The sequence below is a fragment of the Hirundo rustica genome, chromosome 9 (assembly GCF_015227805.2).
Source record: "Hirundo rustica isolate bHirRus1 chromosome 9, bHirRus1.pri.v3, whole genome shotgun sequence".
Taxonomy (NCBI): domain Eukaryota; kingdom Metazoa; phylum Chordata; class Aves; order Passeriformes; family Hirundinidae; genus Hirundo; species Hirundo rustica.
Window position 1 is genome coordinate 9,782,198 of NC_053458.1, and position 24,644 is coordinate 9,806,841.

Genomic DNA, 24,644 nt, shown 5'->3' on the forward strand with positions numbered 1-24,644 from the left:
ATGCCGGCCGAGCCCCCCCGCGCCGCGCCGCCGCCGCTCCGCGCCGCCCGCCGCAAGCCGCTGCCCGAGGTGAGTGAGGGGCGAGCGTCGCCCGCTCTCGCGGGGACCGCGGGCCGGCGAGGGGAGTCGGGAGAGCGCGGAGGAGCCCGGGGAGGGCCGGGCGGGTGCGGGAACCCCCGCGTCCCCCGGCTCGGGGAACCTCCGGCACTCGCGGTCCCGCTTCGCAGCCGAGCGCGGCGGCCGCGGGCATCCCGCCCCGCTGCGGCTCCCCTTCCCCGGGCGGGGGGCTCTCCCCTCTCCTCTCCCGGGCTGACTCGATCCTCGCCCCCCCCTCCGCAGGGCAGGGCCGTGGGCCAGAGGACCCCGCTGTGGCTGCGGGCCCGCTTTCAGGCGCTGCTCTTCGCCCTGGGCTGCCGGATCCAGCGGCACTGCGGGAAGGTGCTCTTCGTGGGGCTGCTGGTGTTCGGGGCGCTGGCCGTGGGACTGCGGGTGGCCTCCATCGAGACCGACATCGAGCACCTCTGGGTGGAAGGTAAGCGCGGCCCCGCGGGCTCGGCCGCCCGTGGGAACGGTCCCGGTGCCGCTCCCGGCCGCGGCTTTGTCCCCCACGCGCGGCGCGGAGTGCGGGGCCGGCCGGGAGGCAGGTGACAGCGCGGGAGCGGGGCGGGAGGAGGAAGGTGAGGATGCCGCTGCCGGGAGTCCCGCCGCCGGGGCCGGGGGTGCCCGCGGGCCGGGGTCCCGTCTGCGCGGCCGCTCGGGCTGCGCCTTGCGCGGGTGCGTGGTGCTGCGTTGCAGAGGGACCCCCACGCGTGTCCCGACGGGGGGTCCCCGCGCGACGGTGCGGACACGTGCGACGGGGCTGGCGCTCGACACCCCCTTCCCGGTGGGAAGAACCCCCGGGGACGGCCGCGGCCCCGCGCCGGGCAGAGCCGGAGCCGCCAGTCCCGGCCCGGGACCCCGGCCCGAGGGGAACGGGAGAGCGGGCAGGGTCAGGCGGGAGCAAATCCCCGTTTCCGAGTGGAAGCGGCTGATCCCCCCCTCCTTTGTTATTAATAACTGCAGCGTGGATTTTCTCTCCCCGATCCCTTGCAGCCCCGCTTCACGGGTCTGGGACTTGCTTTTCCTGCGCCTCCCTTCGGCTTTGGGGGCCCCCCCCGGGGGGGCAGCACCCCGCATCGCACCCCCGTCCGTGCCGCCGGGCTCCCCCGGGCGGGGGTCCCCGCGGGGTGCTGTGCAGGGGCAGATGTTGCTCAGCGGAGGGGTGTCAGCCATCTTTGTGCGGGAGCGCTGCCTCCTCCCCCACGCCCCGCTCCCTGTGTGGTCCTCAGCTACTCTTGGATTTGGTTCAACAATAGAAGCAACTTTGCTCTCCCACCCCCTTTTTTTTTTAAAAAAAAAAAAAAGAAAAAAGAAAAAAAAAAAAAGAGCTCTGCGCTCCCTGCCTGCTTGCACACAGATGCACACACGGACCCCTGCCCAGGAATGCCCGGCTCTCCCACCTGCTCCCCACTCCCCAGGGATGTTTGTGCCCCCTTCCCCAGATTTCGTCTCCATCACCCCGTTCCACTGCAACACGTAGCAGTGAAATCCAGTGATACCTCCCGGTCCAGCCAGCGCCTAAGCTGTGGCTGCTGATGGAGGGACGTGCTCCCTCCATGGTTCCCTCACTCTGGGTCGTGGCTCCGGCTCCATTGAATTTTTATTGTGCTTTTGGGGTAGCAAGGAGTCAGCGTTTTGTAGAACTGTGGCCAGGAAAGCGGCTGTGGTTGTTCCTGTTAAGGGGAATGGGACTTGTGGCACATCAGGGTGGAGAGTGGGATGGGGAAGGGGCCAAGCCTGGGGACGGCTGGAAGTGCCCAGAAACCCAGCTTTTCCTGTGCCCCACTGCGCTCCCCTGCTCACACGGGCACAGCCAGGAGCAACCGCGGCTGCTCTTGGGGGATTTCCCCCACACTGCGGTCTGGCTGTAATGTGGGTGCCGGGGGCCTCTCTCAGGAGCCTTCTCTTTCTCATGGCTTCCCATCTTCCTCAGTGTCAGGAGTTGGATTTAATTTTTTTTTTTTTTTTTTTAAATTTTTTAATTTTTTTACTCCGTGGTGAAACACAGCTGACCGGGGGTGTCCTGCCCCTTCCTGGGCAGTGGGTGCCCTGGGCTCTGCGGTGCCTGGCTGAGGACGGTGTGTGACACCAGGGGTGCTGCTCGGAGCCCCGCCTTGTCCTTCCTGGGAGGGCTCTTCCCCCGGGAGCGTGCACTTGGGGCAGACCCCTCCGTGCCTTCCTCCTGGGTGGCACAGCCCCAGCGTCCTCAGGCATTGGCACGGCCTGCGACCACCAATGACGATGTGTCTGAGATGGCTTTAGTCCCGTGGGGTCCCGGCAAGCGGGCACGGGTCAGGATGTGGGAGGAAGGTTTGTGGTGATGCTTTCAGTCTCGTGTGTCGGCTGTGGGGTTGCCTGCCTTCCCCAAAACCATCTGTAGGTCCTTGCCTCACTGCCGGGCTCAGCTTCTGCGTTTTCGGGCGAGATCAAAGCATCCCCCATGTTTGCCCAGCCCTGATCACTGCACCCCATCCTGCTGGTGTGGGGACGGGCATTATCAGGGGACAGGATGGCCTGGGATGCCCCTGGAGAGTGGGACACAATTTCCCAGACTCTGTTGTTGGATCCAGAGCACTCGAAGCTGCTTTGGGATTTTTCTCAGCTGCTACTTTCTCACGTTCCCAGGTGTGTGGCAGGGTTGGAGTCTGTGTCCTCTGCAGCGAGCCTGGTACCACTGCGCAGTTGTTGCTTCTTGGCTGGCAAAGCTGGTATCCCATCAGCTTGGTCCCAAGTGTTTGGGATCCCCAGGGTTCTGGGGACCTGAACTCCTGCCTCCTCTGGGTCTGAGAGGGGATGTTTGTGGGAGTGTGCTTCATCCCAGCCCTGAGGCAGTGCTGTAGGGTGTCTAAGGGGCAGGGTATGTGTGCAGCCCATCATCCTAGCCCAGCGGGCCCCAGCTCAGGCACAGGGTGGTTTAAGGTTCCTGGAAGCCTCTGGTGACTGCACCCCATCACCTGCCTCTGCCTAACCAGGCTGAGGGACATGGGTGGTGATGCTCCAACCCTTGCCCAGGTGAGGTCCCAGCGCTGCAGGAGCAGAGTGTGACCCTGTGCCAGGCAGACCCCACTGCAGACTGAGCTCAGCTCTCTGGGAGCTGGGATCCCGGTGAGCAGGGGAGGGGAGGGAGCTGCTTCCCACGGGAGCGTGGTGCTGATGTCCCATCCCCCTCCTCCCCAAACAGGGGAGTAGGGTGGACAGCCCTGCTTTGGCCCCATGACTGGGGTCAGCATTCGGGCCATGCTGATGGTATGTCCTCCTGAGCCTCGGCTGTGACCCCGGCCACTGTGGGGAAGCAGAGGGTCCCCTGTCCCTCTTCTGGGAATGTCCTTACACCGGGGGGCTGGCTGAGGGGTTCTTGCGGTGTTCTGGGGTTATGCCCGACCTGTATCCCTCTTTGGGAGATGGAAGGAGGCTGTGTCACCCCATAAATTGGACTCGACTGTGGAAATGTTCAATTAGGCTCCTCCGAAGCAATTAGCCACTCGGAGGCTTTGAAATCCCGGCTAGCGGCGAGTGTTGAGTTACCTCTAGACACCTGGCAGCTGTTCCTGGCTCTCCCAGGGCGTCTTTAGGGCCAAGGGGCCGGGGAGGCGAGCTCTGGGCAGGCAGAGCCCTGGGTGGTGAATGGGTCTGCCTGATTTATAGCGCCGAGGGCTGGTTCAAAGGAAGGCCGGGTTAATTCCTAACCGGAACAGCCAAGCGCCCCGCACAGCCGTCGCGCTCTCAAAGAGCGGCTGAGTCTCCCTGGAGAAGACCCTGTCCCTTTCCTGGAGGGGTCATGGACACCCCAAATGTGCTGGTGGGATGAAATAGGACACATCTTATGGGGGGGTGAGGGGAATTTGCTCCCTTGTTCTCATCTTGGGGTGCAAAGTTGAGACTCCCCCAGCTCTCTTGGCAGTGGCTTCTGTCCTTCCTTGACCTCTGCAAGAGTTCTTGGCACAGGGCATCACTTCCTCGGCACCCAGGACAGGGCTGGGATGCAGCCTGGAGCTCCCCCCGCAGCAGGGCAAGACAGAGAGGAGGTGCTGGCTGACTGTGTTTGCAGAGAGAGGGGCGTAGGGAACGGGAAAGCCCCAACAGGAAGCCAAGGACAGGATTGAACGCCCTCACCACTGTCTGTGTGGCCCCTCTTCCCAGGCCCTGTCCCCACTCTGCTGGGTGGGTCCCGTGGAGGGCTGTGGGGCAGCAGCAGTGGGGGAGAGTGGGATGCCACAGCCGTTCCTGGGTGGGCACACAGAGAGGTGGGTGGTCTGGTTGCTGGGTGGGTGGGTTTGTGGGGTGGGATGTTTGTGCAGGGGCTGAGAAAGGAGTGGGTGAGTCTGGGGGGCTGTGTGCGGCTGGTGCTGACAGGTTAGGGGGCTCTAATGGCACTTTGTCCCCATGTCTGGGACAGCAAGATGCCTGCTGGGATCTGCCCAGAGCTGGCTTCACTCCAGTGGGGTGGCTCCTGGACTGCCATGTCCCTGCTCTGTCTCCAGATGGGTGTCCTGGGGAAGAGGGTCCCTATTTCTCTTGGGGCGTGACAGCACAGGTATTACTCTGCAGGAAGGAAAAGGACAGCCCAGGATGCCTGGGGACTGTCTGGCCTGGCCTGGTGGGATTTTTCCTTCAGGACCCTGCTGTCCTCTCTGTTCGCAGGGTCTGGGCATCTGTGGGGACACTGTGCCCCCCATCCTCAGGGGCTTGGAGGAGTAAGGAGCAGCTGGGGTGTTGCTGCCATGAAGTGCTGAGGTCCCTCTTATCCCAAAAACCTGCTTGCCTGGCTCTCCCCTCTGCTCCAAAGTCTCCTCTGGCTCTGAAAGAACCTTTCTTCTCGAGAAGCAGGGGGGAGGAAGGAGGCTCATCCAGTAACCCCCCACCCACCAGAAGATGGGGTCCCGGCAGTTCACCTTATTTATTTATCTTTGGGGGGTGAGCGCAAAACCTCTTGCTCTTCCTTTTCCCTTCCTTGACAGCTTGGTCAGCTTTTTTGGGCTGGAAAATTTTGCTAATTAACCCAAAGAGGCTGGAAGACTTTACAGATGGCTGTGGCTTATCTGCCCCTATCCATTTTGCTTTGCTTTTCAACTTAGACATATATATTTTTTTTTTTATTTCCTAGAAAGTGGGAAAGATTTTTTTTGTTGTTGTTTTTTATATATATATATATATATTTTTTTTTTTTTTTTTAACTTGGACATATCTACGGACTTAGGGAAGGGGCTCTTTTTTTGTGTGTTTTAAATGTTATTTGGCGGCTGGGAGGGGGCAGCGCCAGGGCCCAAGAAGAGGGTTTTATTATCTGCCTCTCCCTCGGGCCTGGAAAAGTGGTCTGAGTTCAAAAAATTCATTTCTTGCCTGAATGAAGCCAGCAATGTGGAAAAATTTCACCATTCAGAGGGGGATGAATGTATGTTTCAACCACACATTAAGTGACATTAGCAAGCAGTGGAGTGCCTAATGTGGCCATTTTTCACAGCAGCCAACAGAGGGGGTGATTAGCATAATTAGTACAGGCAGCCCTATACATATGGAAATGGCAAATGCCTAAATGCCAACACCAGTGGAAATTTATGTCAATGCTGACAGGAGTCTTAGCGGTGAATAGTTCCCAACTGAATCCCCTCTCTCCCCACCCCAACCCCCCCCCCCCTTTTTTTTTTCCCCCCTCTCTCTTTTTCGGGGGTCGCGCTGTCCCCTCGGCGCTGGCCGGGGCGGTGCGAGCTCCCGGCTGCCCCCCTCCCTCCCTGCGCTGGGAACCGCCGCCCCCCGATTTGGGGTAATAAAGACATTAATTTAGCTTTGCCGTTAAACAAAAGGGTTCGGCCGGGGCCGGCGGCTGGGGAGCTGGCCCCAAACGGGCCCTTTCAGCCCCTCCGCCGCTGGCTTTTTAAAGGCATCCCCGTCTTCTGCCGCCCCTCTCGACTCAGCCCGGAGCCCCTCCGGTGGGGCTGGGTTTAGCCGGAGGTGCCGGGGCTCTCGTCCGTCCCTCCGTGCTGCTGGGGGCACCCATCTGCCACGCAGCTGCCCCCCTTCCCGGGACCGGCCGCGGGGTGAATGGGGCCGGGAGGACGTGTTTTGACAGGATGGGGCCGCAGGGCTTTTGGCGAGGCTGGCGGTAGCGGCCGGGACAGGTAAAAATGGCTCTTTCAGTGTGCCCTGGGCGAGACTTCCTCCGGAGCAGCATGGGTCCTTTCACTGCCTCCCTAATCCAGCTAATCCGCCCCACAACACTTTGAAGGTGGCCTCCGGCTTGCACGCCGCTCAGCACGGGGAAGCTGCGGCCGAGGGATGCTTGGGGCGGTGCCTCGGGACCCCCTCCCACCGGGACGCGGGGTAGTGCTTGAGTTGCAGGATGGTTCTGGCGTCCCTCTGAAGCCCCCGGGGCTCTGATCACCCGTCTCTGCCAGCGGGATGCACGGGGTCTGTGTTTGCCCCCGTGGGTGCCTCTTGTAGCTGGGGGGTGCTGCCAAGGGGGTTCCCCATGGGGATGGCTTTTCCCAGGGGATCTCAGCCTGACCTTGCCCCACTCCCAGCTGTGCCTTTGTGGTGGTTTCCAACCCTGGCGTTGGGATGTTTTGCTGTAGAAAGGGGGCTGCTCATCAAGTCCTTTGCTAGTGGGCCCAGCTGGCGCTGGGATCAGGGCTGCAGCACCATCCCCTGTGCGCCAGCCGAATCTGGGACTCCACAACGTTCGTTGCCACATCCCGTAGCTCTGTTACACCAAGCAGGACGAGGCCTGATTTTGGGAGCCAAGTGAGATTGTGTACCCAGGAGTGCTTCCTCCCCGCCATCCTGTCCCACCCAAGCGGTGACAACACTGGCAGTGTCTGGTACCATCTGCACTCTGGTGGCAGGGCTGTTGACCATGGCCTGTACCCACCGTGACGGGACAGAGTGCTTTTCGCAGCACGTGTTTCCTGGGGAGACACCGGTACCTCTCTGTGGTCCCCAGCACCTCCCACGTCCCTCCCTCGCCTTCACCCTTGCCAGGCAGGGAGGGCTCAGTGTGGGGCTGGCAGCCTGCCCCGACCCACTGCCCTTCCCGTGCCACCCAGACACGCTGCCCTGGCACCCTCAGCCTGCTGCCCCTCACCCTTGGGTGCTTGGGGCACCGGGGGCTTTGCTCCCCTCCTGCCCTGGGAGAGCACGGTGTCTGCTTGCTGTCATCGCCGGCGGGTGGCTGCAGGGGGGCCAGCCCCAGGCTGGGGGGCTTTGCAACTGCACTGTGGGCAGCAGGACCTGGCATGGGCTCATCTGACCACAGACTCTCTGAGATGAGCTGGGAGGTTCTGGTTAGCTCGGGAGATGTGGAGAGAGCTGGGATCAGAGCCCTTCCAGGGCAGGAGGACAGCACAGGGGCTGAGGCTCTCTCTTGGCTGGAGCAGCTGCGGGCGCAAGTTGGTCCCGCTGTGTGAAGGTGGGCTGGCTGCAGTGCCGTGGCTGTGGGTGTGCCAGGAGGGTTTGGGGAGCAGCGGCGGGGGAACGGCTCAGGCAGGGTGGCCGGGAAGGAGGCAGGGAGGCTCCGGGCCTGCTCTATAATTTTGTGGCGGATGCTGTAATTACGGGGAGGGCTCCCCCGGCATGGCCCCTGGATGCGAGGCAGCTGCACACGCAGCCACCCTCAGTACCAGGGACCCTGTCCCATCCTTGGCATTCACTCTCCCTGCTTGGGCACGGCAGGAGCCTGCTCTGCACCCCAGGTGTTTGGAGTGCAAGTGGATGTGGGGTCCCAATCCACCATCCAGCCCGGATTGCTCTGAGCCTGCGCCCCACGACCCCCCCAGCATGAAACCCCCGGGCAGTGGTACCGAGGAGCGATGCCCAATCTCAGTGGGGATCCCCCCTCCTCAGGGGACTGTCCTGTCCCCGAGCCCTGCTGTGGGATTTTGGAGGGAGCCGGGGGTCCAGGGGAGTGAAGCCAAACCCTGCCAGGGAGCAGAGCAGTCTGTTAGTAAGCAGGACCGGACGCCTGATTGGAACCAGAGAGCCCTTTGCATGAAAAAGCCAAGGGCTCCCTTTGTTAATTGGAATTAAAAAAAAAAAAACAAAAAACAAAAACCCAACCCAAAAACAATAACAACAACAAGGGAGAATTTACATACAGTTCCTCATTAACGTGCTCATTGTTGGTATGGGGGTGCCCCGCAGCCCCCTCCCCGTTCGGGTGTCTCTCCCCGCTCCGGGGCTGGCCGGCCGGCGGGCGCGCTCCCGTTTGAAGTGTCCTTGGCAGCCCTGTGTGCGCTGCCTTGTCTTTTCATGTTGCTCTTTGGTTAATTAGGGTGTTGGAATTTGAGGCTTCCTCACGGCCTTTGAAGCTTGCTGACGGCTCGCAGTGCCCTGTTCCAAATTAACACTAATTACAAGGGACGGCTTTTTATTTTCTCTCTCTCTTTTTTTTTTTTTTTTTTTTTTTTTTCCTCCTTCCCCCTCTCTCCTTAATTTTTCGGGGGGCTCGCCCCCACCCCATGCCTGCAGATGTGTGGCTCCTCCCGCGGCCTTGCTGGGCGGAGATGCCGGCAGGGCAGGGCGTAGCAGGATGCATCCCCCGGGAGCAGCAGCGCTGCCGGGCACCCCCTCATCACTGTGTCCCACCTCCCGCCCGGCTTCGGCGTGGGTGGCATGGCTGAGATCAGAGCAGCTTGGCGCACCTCCTGCCCGACCTCCCAGCCTGCTGGGAACGGGATGGGCGTCCCCCTTCCCCACCCCCGACACCCACCCTCCCCGTGTCCTCGTCCCCTCGCCCTGGGTGCTGCTGTCCCCTCTGACACACACACAAAAGCCGCGGCCATGTCCCCCCCTCCCTGTCCCTGGCACAACCTCTATCCCAACTGGCATCTGATGGACACCAGCTGCTCCCTGGCCCAGCCAGGAACAATAAAGATGCTTTGCCCTCCCCATTCCCAAAAAGCAGGGAAAGAAAAAAAAAAAAAAAAAAACCAACCCAACAAAACACCAACCCATATAATAAGTCATTAAAAGGGAAGATTCTGCTCCTTATTTGTGGTCTCGCTCCGGCCTCCTCGGTGCTGGCGGAGGGCCAGGCCCGCCGGGGCCCCCGTCTCTTGCTGAGGGAGCGTCCTGGTGCAGATGAATCGTGACCTCCCTCCCGCTTTCCTGGGGCTGGGCAGGAGCCGGCCTCACCCCTGCCAGCAGCACCGCCTTGGGAAACGTCGCACGCTGGGCATCCTGGGGTACCCCAGTGGGTGGCACTTGGATGGGGGCTGCAGCCCGGATGTGCCAGGGCAGCATCCCTCCCACCCTGGGCAGGGGGCTGGGAGCAGGGCAGCCAAGCGGTGCACTTGGGAGGTGTCTCAGGATCCACTTCCCACCCTCCTCCGGGCTGTGTTGTCTACCCTTTGCTATGCCAGGAGGGATGGGAGCCCCACATTCAAAGGGAGTGGGGACAGCTGTCCCTGGCATGGTGCTCAGCCACGCAAAAGACCATGCAGGGTTTGGTCCCAGCCCCAGCCACGTTGGCTGGGAGGGGATTCCTCTTCCATGCCGAGGCAGCCGCAAATGAAGTCGGTGGCTTCAGCCGGAAACCTTGGCCCTGCTGTGCTCGGAGCTCTCCTGCTGCCAAAGGGGGACAGATCCCAGAGCCTTGGCGGGGAAGAGTGATGTCCCCAGCACCGCCTCCCTCCCCTGTCCCCAAACCTGTCCTGGGGCAGCCTACACCTGCAGGGACTTTGGGGTGCCTGTGTCTCCCTACGCTCATTCCCTGCCTGCCTTGGGGTGCCCCCAGTTTCACTCCCTATTTTCTGGGCTGGTTTTGGGCATCTGCTGCACCCACCGCAGTGCACGGGTGGAAGTGGACAGGTTGGGTCCACTCTGCTTCACCAGCCATCTGCCTGTGGGTTTTTCCTGGGGAAAGCAAAGCCAACAAGCTGCTTTGGGGCTGGGTGCAGTGTCGTTGGGAAGGGGGATGCCGGGCCCAGTGTGTCCTGAGGTGTGGTCCCTGTTTGGATCCCTTGGGTATGAGCACCCAGAGGATGCAACAATTGGGGAACCCCAGATGAAGAAGCCCCTGGGAGTTAACATGGCACCATCTCATGCTGCGCGGCCTTGATCCTGGCTGTCCCGTTCCCTGGACATCCTGATGGGCAGGACAGATTGGTGGGATGGGAGCTCTGCCTGCCCTGGCACTGACAGGGCACATCATGGTCCCCTCCACAGCGGGCAGCCGGGTGAGCCAGGAGCTGCGCTACACCAAGGAGAAGTTGGGCGAGGAGTCCGTCTACACCTCCCAGATGTTGATCCAGACCCCGAAGAAGGATGGCGATAACATCCTGACGCAGGAGGCCCTGCAGCTCCACCTCGAGGCGGCCTTGGCCGCCAGCAAGGTTCAAGTCTCACTGTACGGAAAGTGAGTCCGGCTCCAGATGGGGGACGGGGACCCCCGCCGTGCCCTGCACATCCCTCCACCTCTTGCCATGTCCCCTCTGGAATATGCCCGTTCTCAGCTCCTCCTCCTGCCTTTCCAGATCGTGGGATTTGAACAAGATCTGCTACAAGTCGGGTGTCCCCATCATTGAGAACGGCATGATCGAGAGGGTAAGCGCTGTTTGTGGATGGCCCTCCGGAGCCCCCCGGGGCGGCAGCTGACCCACGGGATCAGTCCGGGATCAGGGAATGGCTGTGGTGGGGACAGGGCTTGTCAGCCCCAGGTGCTGTGAGGCCACTGCTGGCTGGATGTGGGAAGGTGCAGGTTTGGGAAGCCCAGCAAGGAGAGGGGAGGCCGGGGGGTCTGATCCATCCCTGCTGACCCCTCGCATCTCATCCTCCAGATGATAGAGAAGCTGTTCCCTTGTGTGATCCTGACGCCGCTGGATTGCTTCTGGGAAGGCTCCAAGCTGCAGGGAGGCTCAGCCTATCTCCCGTGAGTGTGTGTGGAGCTGTCCTGGGCTGTGGGGGGCCATGGGTGGGAGCAGGAGCTGGGGATGCTGCCGAGGGGCTGTGCTTGACCTCCCGCTCTGCCTGCTCCAAGGTGCTTCGGTGCTGTCGCAGCTTGTCCCGCTCAGCCCTAGGTTGGTCCCACCACCGTTGCTGTCCCGCTGGGTCAACACCCTGGGGACAGGTCCTTGTCCTCCCCTGCCTGGCCTCGGTGGCACAGGTAGGGCTGCACCGCTGCAGGGGGGCTGCAGCCTGCAGGCAGGAGCTGCCCATCCCATCCCTGCCGTGCTCTCCCACCAGCCAGGGATGGGATCGGGGGCACAGTGGCTGTGCCTCAGGCAGGTCCTTGAGGCTGCTCCCCGCGCCCCCGGCAGCGCTTCATGGGTGCCGCAGTTGTGAGGGGGCACCCACATTCCTTAGCTGCGCCCAGGGGCGCGGAGGGCACGGAGTCCCTGGGCTGGGTGGCGAGTGACTCGCACCGCGGTGGGGCTGGGGACCCCGGGCTGGGCCGGGGGCGCCTCCCCCACATTCCTTCTGTTTACGCGTGTGTTTGTCCGGGAGAGCTGGGGCGGCTTGTGCATTGTCAGCAAACGCAGCCCCGTGCTTTCTCATGCTAATGCTGCTCTGAAAGCTGCCCCTTGCCAAATAGATGAAATAGTGGCCTTATTCAGGCTGCTGCGGACGGGAGGAGGGGGAAGGGGCCGCAGCATCCCCGGCCAGGACTAGGGGGCTGGTTTTGCCCCCTCAAGACCTCCGGTTCTCCCTATCCCGGGAACTGGGAACTGCCGGGAGCAGGAGCAAGCGGGGCTGGGGTGGCCGTGCCAAGTGGGATGCCGGTGGCGTTGCCTGCCGGCTTGGGCAGCGTTCTGGGACTGGGGTATGCGGCAGGCAGGGTGGCACCGGAGCAGCCCTGGGGCTCGTCTCTCCTCGCAGCCGAGTGAACGGGTGCACGGGCGGGCACCCCGGCTGAGTGCCGGCCAGCCCATGGGGACTCGTCCCCCTTTTTAACGCCGAGGGGTGAGCGGGGCGGGAGCTGGGAGAACAAAGAGCAGCAATCTATGGAAAGACAAAAGGATTTGCCCTGGCTCAGTGAAGCAAGCGAAAGCAGATAAAAGGGGCTCTCTTTGGAAGCAGCAGCAGCTCCGGTTGGTATGTGGGAATCTCGAGCGGCCGGCTCTGGCCCAGCCAGCCTTCATGAATTATTAGGCTGTGTTTCTCCCCAGAGCTCACACTTGCTCGGGGCTTTTTCTTCCCCTCTTTGGAGAGCTGGGCTGGGTTATTGGCTTTTTTGTGTGTCCTTTCTGTCTTGAAAAAGAAGCTGAGTGAGGCTGGAAGCTGGCCCCCAGCTCCCCAGGCTGGGGTGGAGGGAGCAGAGCATCTGCAGGCAGTGGGAAAAACCCTTTTCTTGGGTACCCAAGTCCCGTGCGGTCCTGCCGGACTTCCAAGGACCTACTCCACACCCAGCTCCCAGTATTGTGCTGAGCCCCCAGGACCTCTGCTGAGCCCCAAACTCTCCAGCTTGGGGGAAAACGGGCAGGAAGGGCTGTAAGGGATGCTGGGAGCTATTGCCTGCCTGCTCCCCTCTATCAAGATGTTAGCCCATGGGCAGTAATCGGCCTGACTGCTCACACAAAGCGGGGCCAGGCAGCAGGGCCGGCTCCCCCCGCTTTGTCCCGGACTAACAGGATCAGGCACGCTACTTGACTCGGGGCATGGCCCGCTGTGGCGCACAGGGCACGGGGGATTGCGCGGGCGGCCCCGGGAGGGGGTAAGGGCTGTGCTGGGGACTGATGCTGCTCATCTGCATCCTCACATCCTGCCTTTGAGGGCATCTGCAGCGCCCCGGGGATGGTGGTGGTGGTGGTGCCGTGTGGGTTTTGGCATCCCCCATGACCCCGGTGCTGCTCTCTGCTCAGTGGCCGCCCAGACATCCAGTGGAGCAACCTGGACCCTCTGCAGCTGATGGAGGAGTTGGGGCAGTTCACATCCCTGGAAGGCTTCAAAGAGCTGCTAGACAAGGCAGAGGTGGGACAGGCTTACATGGAGCGGCCCTGCCTGGACCCCCGGGACCCCCAGTGTCCCCCCAGTGCCCCCAACAAGCAGAGCCAGCAGGTGGGTCACAGTCCCTGAGGGCCAGGATTTGGTGTGGGGGCTTACTGCTCTCCTGCCTGCCCCACAATCCTGACACCTCCCCTCGGCCCACAGAGCCCCGACATCCCGGCCGAGCTCTCGGGGGGCTGCCACGGCTTCTCCAGGAAGTTCATGCGCTGGCAGCAGGAGCTGATTTTAGGCGGCACGACCAAAGACTCCCAGGGCAAGCTGCTACGGTAAGAGCTGCTGTGGTGTGGGCATCCCCAGGCACAGGGCAGGATACCTGCCCCGGCTGCAGGAGGGGCTGTCTCAGAGACTGGCGAGTGTGTGGGGCCAGTGAACGAGGCAGCGCTTTGGAGTGAGGCAGAGTAAGGAGGCAGGATGCCTGGCTCCTCTCCTGGGTGCCTGTGGTGGGGATGGGTGCTGTGGGGTGGGGGATGGACCCATTCCTGCATCCTGGGGCGCTGCAGCCGGTCCCAGCGAGGTGCGTGCCTGTCCCCCAGCGCCGAGGCCCTGCAGACCATGTTCCTCCTCATGAGCCCCCGGCAGCTCTATGAGCACTTCAAGGATGACTACGAGATCCATGATATCAGCTGGACCGAGGAGAAGGCAGGAGCCATCCTGGAGGCCTGGCAGAGGAAATTCGTGGAGGTGAGCACCGGGAACAGCCCCCACATGGTGCTGGGCAGGGGTCAGCCTATCCATGGCATCCTTCTGTGCCCAGATTTTCACATGCCCACGGCTCCTGGCGCTACTCTCCTCTGGTCCAGTGGGTCCCTGGGGACTGTCAGTGGTGACGCTGACACCCCGAATGGCTCTGGGGTGGGTGTAATGTGGAGCAGGGGGATCCTGACTCCTCTAATGGGATGCACCTCTGGCAGCTGGCACAGGACTCCATCCCTCCCAACGCCACACAGAGCGTCCATGCTTTCTCCACCACCACGCTCAACGACATCATGAAGTCCTTCTCTGACGTCAGCGTCATCCGGGTGGCTGGGGGCTACCTCCTCATGGTAGGTGTGCCCCTCCTCTCTGTCCTCTGCCATCCCTCCATCTCCCCCCCGGTCCCTGCTAACCCACCACTCTTCCAGCTGGCCTACGCCTGTGTCACCATGCTGCGGTGGGACTGCTCCAAATCCCAAGGGGCTGTGGGCCTGGCTGGGGTCCTGCTTGTGGCTCTCTCCGTCGCCTCTGGCCTGGGGCTTTGCTCACTGCTGGGCATCTCCTTCAATGCAGCCACCACCCAGGTATGTGCCAGGGGAGGAGCTGGGTGGGTGGGGGCTCTAAGGGCTCAGGGGTGGCAGAGTCCCCTCTGGAGTGGTGGCCAGTCCCTCTGCTGACAACTGCTCTGTGGCAGGTCCTGCCCTTCCTGGCCCTCGGCATTGGGGTGGATGACATGTTCCTCTTGGCTCACGCCTTCACTGAGACAAGCCAGCACATCCCCTTCAAGGTGAGCACTGAACACTGCCCGGGGTTTCTCAGCCTCCTCCTGCCTCCCCCTGGTCCCTCCCATCACCCCTTCTCTGTCCCTGCAGGAGCGGACAGGCGAGTGTCTGAAGCGCACGGGGACCAGTGTGGCTCTCACCTCTGTCAGCAACATGATCGCCTTCTTCATGGCAGCCCTGGTGCCCATCCCTGCCCTGCGTGCCTTCTCCCTGCAGGTAGGGTCACGGTCCCTTTCCAGGGGATGGGAAGGGATGGCCAGACCCTGCTCTGACATGTGTCCCCCAATACCTGCAGGCTGCAGTGGTTGTTGTGTTCAACTTCGCCATGGTGCTCTTTGTTTTCCCTGCTATCCTGAGCCTGGACCTGCACCGCCGGGAGAAGCGCCGGCTCGACATCCTCTGCTGCTTCTACAGGTACCGGCACTGGGCTGGCTGGGACGGGTCTGAGCCCACGGTTCCCTAAAGAAGTTGGGGTGACTAAATACCTCATCCTTCTCTCTCTCCTTCATTCTCTCCACGCAGCCCTTGCTCCTCACGGGTCATCCAGATCCAGCCCCAAGAGCTTGCTGATGCCAACGACAACCATGCCTGCCACCCATCTCTTTACGGGCACCCTGGCGTGGCCACCAGCACCCAGATCACCACCACTGTGCAAGCCTTCACCCGGTGTGACCCCTCGGGCCACCACATTGTCACCGTCCTGCCACCCACCTCCCAAGTGTGCACCTCACCTGCCGTCCTCCTGCCCCACGCTGACCCCTTGGGCTCGCAGGTCTTCGCCCCATCCAGCTCCACCCGGGATCTGCTGTCCCAGCTGGATGAGGCCAAGGGCGGGCGGGAGTGTGTTCCCCTGCCCTTCTGCCGCTGGAGCCTCGCTGATTTCGCCCGGGAGAAATACGCCCCGCTCCTGCTGCGCACCCGGACCAAGGTGAGGTGGGGGCAGCCCTGGTGGTGCCACTCGAGGTGGGTGGGCAGCACAGGACTCTTCCTGACCCCCTCCCCCGTTGTCCCCACAGGTGGTGGTGGTGGTGCTGTTCCTGGCGCTGCTGGGGCTGAGCCTCTACGGCACCACCATGGTGCATGATGGCCTCTACCTGACGGACATCGTGCCACGGGACACCAAGGCGCACGCCTTCATCTCGGCCCAGTTCAAGTACTTCTCCTTCTACAACATGTTCATTGTCACTAAGGGTGGCTTCCACTACCCGGGTGCCCAGGCTGCCCTGCTGAGCCTGCACCAGGCCTTCAGCACCGTCAAGTACGTGGTGCGGGAGGGCAACCGCGACCTGCCTAAAATGTGGCTCCATTACTTCCAGGACTGGCTGCGAGGTGAGGGACATGGCCTCCTCTCCATCACCTCCCCTGCCTGACAGTCCTCTCCCCAGCTTGCATGCTCACCACCGACCTGGGAATGCATTCCCTTGTGTGCAGTACCCTGGGGAGGGTGGTCCCAAGGTGCCCAGCACTGGAGCTTTGGGGTTTCTGTGTGCCCATCCCTCTGGCATCACACTCCCTGGCTCACACGGGGTGCTGTGCAGGGTGGTGTGTCCCCAGGGATTCTTACCTCCCATTCTGTATCCCCAGGGCTCCAGGCCACCTTTGACAGGGACTGGCAGGCCGGGCGCATCACCCATGATAGCTACCGCAATGGCTCTGAGGATGGGGCACTGGCGTACAAGCTCCTCATCCAGACTGGCAACAAGAAGGAGCCCTTCAACTTCAATCAGGTGAGTGCTGGCAGGGCTGGGCTAACTGGGCTGGGGATGTCTCTGCCCCAGCTGCCTGGCTCATGCCTGCTCCCGGTCTCTCCTGTAGCTGACCACGCGGCGACTGGTGGACGAGAATGGCATCATCCCCCCCGACACCTTCTACATCTGCCTGACGGTGTGGGCCAGCAACGACCCCCTGGGCTTTGCCGCCTCCCAGGCCAACTTCTACCCCCCACCCCCTGAGTGGATTCATGACAAGTACGACACCACGGGCGAGAACCTGCGAAGTGAGTGAGCGTGGTGGGCTCGCCAGGGCCCCCACCCCCCAGCATCCTCCTGCAGAGTACCCTACTCCCCACGCATTTTTGCCCTGAAGGGAAACCCCCAACAACCCATCTGGCAAACTGCCTTGCTTCCCCATGCTTAACCCTCATCCTCCTGCACCCCACACCCCTGAGCATCCCACTGTGCGTTCCCTGTGCCCTTGGCAACACGTGCCCATGAGCTCCAGCCCGTGAGCATCTCACTGCAAAGAGCAACCCACTAACGCACAAAAAATCCTACAGGCGGAGAAATGCCCTGCCCTTCTCCTTGACCCCAGTCTGTTCCCTGCACACTCCCCAGACCTGTGGTACCCAGCCAGGCATCAGGCTGCACTCAGGCTGGTGTGACTGTGGTGCTCTCGTGCTGCCTGTGCACCCATACTGCCCGTACCCTCATGCTGCCCGTGATCTCCTCACCAGTCCCAGCAGCCCAACCGCTGGAATTCGCCCAGTTCCCTTTCTACCTGAGCGGGCTGCGTCGCACATCCGACTTTGTGGAGGCCATTGAGAGCGTACGGGCCATCTGCCGGGAGGCCGCCCAGCGCCACGGCGTGCTGAGCTACCCCAGCGGCTACCCCTTCCTCTTCTGGGAGCAGTACATCGGCCTGCGGCACTGGTTCCTGCTGGCCATCAGCATCCTGCTGGCCTGCACCTTCCTCGTCTGCGCCTTGCTGCTGCTCAACCCCTGGACCGCCGGCATCATCGTGAGTACGCACCCTGATGCGTGGGGATGGTCCTGGTGGGGGTGGGTCAGGGCCGTCCAGCCTTTCTCCCATCCTGCTGAGTGGCCCTGGGTATCTGCTTCGTAGGAATTGGGTGATGGAGTTGGCCAGGGCACCCTGGGGGGAAGGCATTCCCATATGTGGGTGGCAGTGGGTGGGGGACCCACATGGAAGGATCAGAGAACCTGTTATGAAGGGAGTGTGTGTAATGGGCAGGGGTTTGATGACATCCATGCGGAGCAGGGTGAGGGCTCCCCCCGGAAGATGGGACAGAGGGACACCCCAAATAGAGGGAAAAGGGTTGGTGAGGTGAGGCTGCCCTATATGGAGTAGGATCAGGCTTGCCAGGGAGAAGGGACAGCCAGTCAAAGCTGTCCCTCACTGACCCCTCCACCCTCCAGGTCTCCATCCTGGCCATGATGGCTGTGGAATTGTTTGGCATCATGGGGCTGATGGGCATCAAGCTGAGCGCCATCCCTGTGGTCATCCTCATCGCCTCGGTGGGCATCGGTGTGGAGTTTACTGTCCACGTGGCCCTGGTGAGCACAGGCTGATCCCAGTTCCCACTCTGTGACACCCTCGCCCCCTTGGCCCTGTGCCGATGGGTGGCCCATCGTGGGTGGCACAGAGGGACAGCGCCTCATGACATTTCCATCCCACTCAGGGCTTCCTGACAGCTGCGGGGAGCAGGAATGTGCGCTCAGCTGCAGCACTGGAGCACACTTTTGCCCCTGTGATGGATGGTGCTGTCTCCACCCTCCTGGGTGTCCTCATGCTGGCTGGCTCCGAGTTTGATTTTATCATGAGGTGAGCACTAAAGAAGAGTAACCCAGAAACTTGCTGCCCTACAAGAGCTTTGGCAGTGGGGGCTGGTGGGTGTGGCAGTCCCTCTGGCAGTGGGGATGTGGAGCAGCTGGTGAGGACATCTTGCTGCCATTCCATCTTGCCATTCCATCTTGGAGGCAGGGGAGACATAGCAGGGCCAGGGAGTGTGGCATGGGAAGCCATGTTTGGGATGGGACAGGTTCATGATGGCTGTGCCTGCTTATCCCCTGTGCCTGTGGCCCCCTCAGGTATTTCTTTGCGGTGCTGACCATCCTGACGCTGCTGGGGCTGCTCAATGGGCTGGTGCTGCTTCCCGTCCTGCTCTCTGTCATTGGGCCACCACCTGAGGTACAAGACCCCCCTCCATCCCACGTCTTCCTCATCCTTCCCAACCCTGTATCCATGTCTCTCCATCCCCCATTATCCCTCTCCCTGCCCACCTTTCACCCTTTATCCATTTTTGCCTTGTCCAGTCCCAACCTCATCTTGAACTCGGTCCATCCCTTGCTCTGTGCCATCCCTCTTTTACCTTATCCTTTCTCTGACCCATATCCTACTTGCCCATACCTACCTGACCTCGTTCCTGCTTCATTCCACACTCCACTTCCCCCATCCCTCCCTGACCCATTTGATGCCATTCCCGCTTCACCTGGTATCACCCACATCCCCATCCTCGCATCAACCCATGCTCCCTATTCCTCCATACTCCTTTGTCCCTGGCCCCTCTGACTTGTCTTCTCTCCCCAGGCATCCCTGGTGGATAATGGCCCCTGCCTACCCCCTCCGGAGTCGGTACCCCCATGTCTGGGCCCTGGGGGTCTGTACATCCGGCGCGCTCCAGCCTGGCCCGCCACCTTCCCTGAGCCCTCTGACACGGAGCGCTGCACGGAGAGCGTGGGGCCAGGCAGCCCACGGGGACCCTTCGTTGTGCCCCCTGCCCCGGCACACATCCTGCTGGAGGCTGGCAAGGACCCCAGCTTCCCCCGCATCACTGTGAGTGTCTCTGCCCATTGTGGCATTGCCAGGTCCCCTGCATCCCCAGGGAGAGGGTCCTGGAGAGAGCTGGGGGATGGGGGCTGGTGCCGTTGCCAGGAGGACACTCAATATGACTGGGGACCCTCATGCTTCACGTTCCCCCCGCAGGTGCTGAAGCCCTACAAGGACAGCTTGGAGGTTCAGGGGAAGAAAGAGGCTTCTGGCCCTCAGCCTGCGGCACCCCTGCCCTTCGGGGAGCCGTGCACCACACTGCCCCGAGAGCACCCGCAGCCCGGCCCACCGGGCACCCGGCCGGTTCCCCCCGCAGCCCTGCCCACCTACAGCACCCACCTGCAGGGCCCTGCCGGCAGCTACACCACCGTCACGGCCACCGCGTCAGTGACAGTGGCCCTGCACCCCACACTGCCTGGCTCCTACCCCAGCTTCAGCCCCGAGGGCTTCGCCGGCAGCGAGCGGGGCTGCCTGGACGAGCCCAGTGCCAGCTGCACCGCCGTGCCCGATACCTTTGAGATGCAGAACATGGGACACCACGGGGCAGGTGCCCGGCGCTAGGTGAGCTTGGGGACGCCCTACCAGGGGTGGTGCGTGGCAGCGTGGGGGTGCGAGGCGGGTGTGGAGGGACCCAGCTGACCCCCCGAACCTCTCTTCCTGCAGATTGCTGGTTCCTGGCAGAGCATCTCCCCAGCACCCGGTGGGCACAGGAGGGTGCAGAGCGGGGTCACCCGTGTCATGCTGCTAATTGCCGGAGCGGTCTTGGCCGAGGAGGACCGGCCCCCCTGCACCCTGCACGGGGGCTCGGTAGGGCAGGCTGGCACTTCTATGCAAGCTGTGTGCAGGCCACGCCGTGCCCGCGTGTCCCTCGCCCGAGGCTGTACCGTTGGTGCCGTGTCCCATCACCCAGGGCTTGGGGTTATCCTGCCCTGGGCTTGTTGCCCCCCAGAAATGGAAGCACTAACTCCCCCCTCTGTTTCTGGAGCTGCTGGCAAGGTGGACTCGGTGCCATGCCAGCTCCCCCTCTGTGGGGTCACTGCCTGCTCCCCATCACCTCCTCCTGGGACCACCCATCCCAGGCCATGAGCTGGGGTACCCCAACAGGGTGCCCTGATGCCCCCTGTCCTGATAAGAGGGCAGCCCCCGAGCCAGCTATGCCCTGGCGTGCCACGGGCAAGGCCTAGGGTGGGCACCCCCACCTTTATTTATTGCAAAGGGAAACTATCTATAGAGAGATATATATTTTTAAGCTTATTTTAAAAGATTTATTTCTCAGCCTACAGCCTCGCCTGGCTGCCCAAGGTGCAGGCAGGGAGCGGGCAGACCCTTTGCCCAGTGCAGGGCTGCCCACTGGAGGCAGCCAGAGCCTGGGGCACAGACCTGGTTCATGCCCCCACTCCACGGGCAGCTCACCCCTTCCAACATGCTAGTCCGTGCCTCAGTTTCCCCAGTGGCAAGGATGGGAAGGCTGGAGGTCATGGATGCGCCACAGTGGAGAAAGGGAGCCTGTTGCTCCCCAGAGCACGGGCCTGGTTTTGGAAGGGGGAGATCCTTGGAGTGGACCTTGCTGTGCCAAGCTCCTGAGCCGTCCCACGGTCACAGCCCCCTGTGTCACACTTGTGCTCTGCCCAGGGGATGGCACAGGGCTTGAGCACGCACAGGACAGTGCACGCTGACGTGGGCTCCTATGGTGCCACCAGGCACAACTTGCTGGGAAACCGTATTTCCTTCCATGTCCCCGTGCAACGGGGCTGTCCCTGCAGCCAGCCCCTGTCCTTGTCCCCGTCCCCGTCCCGGGCACCGTCCGCGCCGTTACCCAGCACTTTAACTCCAGCGGTGTTTGCCGTGCCTGCGGCCCCCGGCCCCCCGACACTGCCGCTGAGCAGGGGTGGCCTTGGGGACCCTGTTCCCGTGCCAGGCGTGGGCACGGTGGGCAGCCCCTCCCCCGTCAACACGCCATCTAAGTTATTTATATCAAAGAGAGCAAAGGTTTATTTTTGTAGTTTGTACAGGCGGTAGTGGGGACCGAAGGTTTATTTTTAAAGAGTAAATATATATATTATATATAAATTACTTGCCGTGTCCGGCCCTTTCTCCTGGGGAACACAGCTGGAAGGGGAGGATTGTGTGCCTGAGACAGACCCAGCTGTGTGCACACACGCAGTGGGGGGATGCAAGGGGGGCTGCAGGCTGTGTGTGTGGCACATGGGGGGCTGGCAGCCTGTCCTGCGTGTGTGTGGCCTGCTGGCAGGGCTTGGCGTGGTTGGGGGGTGGGAGCCTGTCGGTGCAGCGGATGCCCATGTGTCCCCTCCTACCTGCACCCCCTCCAAGCCCCCGGGTTCCCGTGACCCTGCCCGGGCAGGTGCTGATGCTCTCTCCCGCTGCAGCACGGCCCCGCTGCCGGGGGAGGGCAGCACGGCCCCGGGGAAGAGGGAGCTCATCTTGGGTCCCTATCCCGCAGGGATCGCTGCAGGGATCTCTGCAGCCCCACCACCCTGGGATCACTGCCTGGGCAGCCTGCAGTGTCCCTGCACCCATCACATAGCCCAGCTCCACCCTATCCCCAGCCCCTGCATCACTTTTGGCCAGGCCCTGACACTGTGACGTGTGACAAAGTGATGCTTTGCCTTATCAGTGCTCTTGCCCTGCTGCAGAGTCCCCGGCTGGGCTGGACAAAACTCACTGCCCAGCCCCTACTTGGCGTGTGGCTCGAGGTGACGGTGGTGGTCGCGGGGCCGCGTGCCGCGGCGAGGACGGCAGAGGCGGGAGGGCACCCCACTGCCCTTCCTCAGCGCGTGGGCACGCCAGGCTGCCGCGATGTTCTCCACCTGTGGGGATGGGGAGAGGCATGGGGGCATCAGCACGGCCACACTGTGGTCCTCCTCAGCCCATCCTGCACATCCTCCAGCCCTGGAGGTCAGTCAGGAGACACCAAGAACAGGCAGCAGCTCACCGGGATGAGGAGGTCCTGCTGGTTGTAGCTCTCCAGTGTCACCAGTTCGCTGGGTGCCAGCAAGGGCAGGCGCAGCTCCCTCACGGGCAGGGCAGCCACCTCCGGCACTGGACGCTCCAGGACAGCCTGTGGGACAGGGATGTGAGGGATGAGGCCTGTGATGTCCTGGGCATCAAGGGAGGCAGGGGCCTGGGGGGGAGTGGCACAGCTTCTGTGTGTCCCACAGAGCCCTGGGCTCAGGGATAGGGTGCCTACATCTCCAGCCTGGGCTGCTGGGGGCCCAGGCACCCCTGGGTGGTGGCTGCTGCGTGACACTCACCGAGCTGACGTGCGCCCACTCCCGCACAGCCTGCACCAGGTCCAGCTCATCCACGGCCAGGCGGTCACTGCGCAGCACCCGTGCCAGCACCACGTCGGAGAGCTCGCGGAAGCCCTGCGTCCGCACCACTGCCTGCCAGCACACCACAACACCGGGGTGCTGGAAGCAGGTCCCCACACAATCACCACCCCCATCCATCAGACACAGCCTGGTGCCATCCCTGCCTGGCACTCCAGCATCCCCAACCCAAAATCCAATGCCCCAGCACTCCAGTACCCCCCAGCCTGCCTCTGCCAGTAATCCAGCATCTTCTCTCCAAATGCCATTCGCTCCTCTCCCAGCCTCCAAGCATCCTGTCCTCATGCAATGTTCTCCATGCCACGTGCCCCCCCATACCCTGGGGTGCCCCACGCCATGCTCCCCCATCACCTGCCATCGTACCGCGGTGCAGCCCTCGATGAAGGCCAGGCAGTGCTGCTGGAGGTCCAACTGCCCATAGGTCACTGCAGCCTGTGAGACAACACAGACACCTGCGAGGGGGTCCAGGGCAGGAGGGACTCCCTGCCAAAGCCCTACAGAAACATGGGCACTCTCAGGGACACAGGTGAAGCAGACACCCCTCTGGGTCGAGTACCACGGTGAGAGCATGGGGAGGAAGGAGCACCGAGGTCCCCTCCTTTCCTGGCCTGCCAAACAGCAAATGTTTTGGTGGCTCCAATACCCACAGTGGTCACCCAGCCCCACCCTTAGCAGGACATGTGATTTTCCACCTCTGCTCAGGCAGGTCACAGCCCACAGTGGAGGAGAGGCCCCGATGCTGTTCTCACAAGGTCACATGAAACCACCACAGGCAGGCACATGAAACCACCAGCCCCCAGCGCTCCTTGTGCGGGCACAAGATCAGCTTAAAGCCTTCCACAAACACCCCATACCCCTGGTGCCAGCCCCAGCCTGACCCACAGCTGCCATCCCCCACTGCATCAGGAATTTGGGGTTGTTCTCATTTTCTCCCAGCCCTACTGAGCAATGCTTGTCCCAGGGATGGCACTGTCCATCTGGTTACCAAGAGAGCATGACTCCATCCCCCCACAGCAGCCCCTCTGTCTGGGGTGCTCAGGACCAGCACAGGCAGGGTGAACATCACCTCCCCCTCCACCACAGCAGGGGACCAGTGCTGATGTAAGTGGGGAGGGCAGACAAGGTATTTTCTTCAGGTTTGTTTTGTTCTGGGGTTTTGGGGTTTCTTGTTTTGTTTCCTCTGGGCCAGTTTTAGCTCTGTTTATGTCACAGTGGTCTAGCATCACATCTCGCTGGGGCTCTGTCACCCCAAGATTGTTTCAGCTTGTAAAACATGAAACAAATCCTGCTTCTCTGGGCAGCAGCCTTGGTCCCACCAAGTAGCATGGCCAGGACCATTAGAACCTTCCCAATGCTATTTTTAGGTGCCTCAGCTCTCAGCAGGGCTCTTGGGACTGGCTCCCCGAAGCCCAGTGCCTCCCAGTTTCACGCAGATGATGACAAAGCCCTGGCACTGTGGAGTTCTGGCCAGCCCTGCCCAGGGAAGTGTGAACAAAGTTCTCTGCCAGGCTCTGGTGACCCCACTGTCCCTTGCAGCCCTGGTGGTCTGGGAGCTGGCAGGGCAGCTGCTGGGCCAGAGGTGAGTGGGAAATCCTGCCCCATGTCCAGCAGAGAACAGAAGGGTCAAGTCTGGTCCTGCCCCAAAATTGTGCAGTTAATTTTTAACCTTTTGTGACTCTACTCACGTCACTCTTACCTGCAGGGCCTCGCAGACCTGCTCCACACTCAGTGTGTCCTTGATGAACTTGACACAGAGCTGGAAAGCAGACAGGGAGAGGGTGGGCAGAGTGGAGGACACAACCCTGCCATCCCCCCACACAACTCTCAGCATCCCCTGAGCCCCCAGTACATGGAATGTGGGGCAGAGGCACCTCTAGCCCCCCAGGATTTCATAAGCAATGGCCTGTGGGATGAGGTCTTGCAGTGTGGATGTGGGCAGCCAGCTTAGCCACTGACAGAGCCAGGGACCAAGATTGATGCGACCAAACCCAGCCAATCTGCTAGCCCAAGGTGGGTCCCCTAATCCTGTCTACAGATGCCATCCATGTTCTGCCACGGGGCACAATCTTGGTGCCAACTGCAATGCTCTGGGTGACCTCAGCTTTGCTCCAGCCCTGCCTGCCAGCTGTGCTCTGGCTGTGACTGCTGGGGAACCAGCATCTCCAGCTGCATCCCATGCAGGTGGGATGCAGCCAGACCAGCACGTTAATGAGTGGAA

At 62.0% G+C, this 24,644-nt stretch overlaps 2 protein-coding genes across 3 annotated transcripts in view; one reads left to right on the plus strand and one right to left on the minus strand.

Annotated features, from left to right (window-relative positions):
• On the plus strand, positions 1 to 21,135 carry PTCH2 (patched 2). The gene is made up of 24 exons (XM_058421754.1): positions 1 to 69; positions 340 to 532; positions 10,258 to 10,447; positions 10,566 to 10,635; positions 10,869 to 10,960; positions 12,891 to 13,086; positions 13,180 to 13,301; positions 13,569 to 13,716; positions 13,947 to 14,078; positions 14,157 to 14,312; positions 14,423 to 14,515; positions 14,601 to 14,720; positions 14,800 to 14,924; positions 15,033 to 15,438; positions 15,527 to 15,839; positions 16,095 to 16,237; positions 16,326 to 16,506; positions 16,963 to 17,246; positions 17,666 to 17,803; positions 17,929 to 18,071; positions 18,338 to 18,437; positions 18,837 to 19,082; positions 19,233 to 19,637; positions 19,740 to 21,135. The coding sequence occupies exons 1-23, from the start codon at positions 1 to 3 to the stop codon at positions 19,635 to 19,637; spliced, it is 4,065 nt and encodes a 1,354-aa protein (XP_058277737.1). The 3' UTR covers positions 19,740 to 21,135.
• BTBD19 (BTB domain containing 19) overlaps positions 21,048 to 24,644 on the minus strand; it is a 7,716-nt gene continuing 4,119 nt past the window's right edge. The window contains exons 4-8 of one of the 2 annotated variants that reach the window (XM_040073460.2): positions 24,123 to 24,182; positions 22,790 to 22,858; positions 22,349 to 22,480; positions 22,030 to 22,155; positions 21,048 to 21,904 (exon numbers count right to left, since the gene is read on the minus strand). In XM_040073460.2, the coding sequence (XP_039929394.1) occupies positions 21,770 to 21,904; positions 22,030 to 22,155; positions 22,349 to 22,480; positions 22,790 to 22,858; positions 24,123 to 24,182 (522 nt within the window). In that variant the 3' untranslated portion in view covers positions 21,048 to 21,769. The remainder of the gene's footprint in view (positions 21,905 to 22,029; positions 22,156 to 22,348; positions 22,481 to 22,789; positions 22,859 to 24,122; positions 24,183 to 24,644) is intronic. The other variant, XM_040073459.2, reaches the window with a different exon arrangement.

Coding starts and splice junctions, on each gene's coding strand:
- PTCH2 (XM_058421754.1), top strand. CDS start 1: ATGCCGGCCGAGCCCCCCCGCGCCGCGCCGCCGCCGCTCCGCGCCGCC. Junction 70..339: donor GCCGCAAGCCGCTGCCCGAG/GTGAGTGAGGGG, acceptor CCCCCTCCGCAG/GGCAGGGCCGTGGGCCAGAG. Junction 13,717..13,946: donor GGCAGAGGAAATTCGTGGAG/GTGAGCACCGGG, acceptor CACCTCTGGCAG/CTGGCACAGGACTCCATCCC.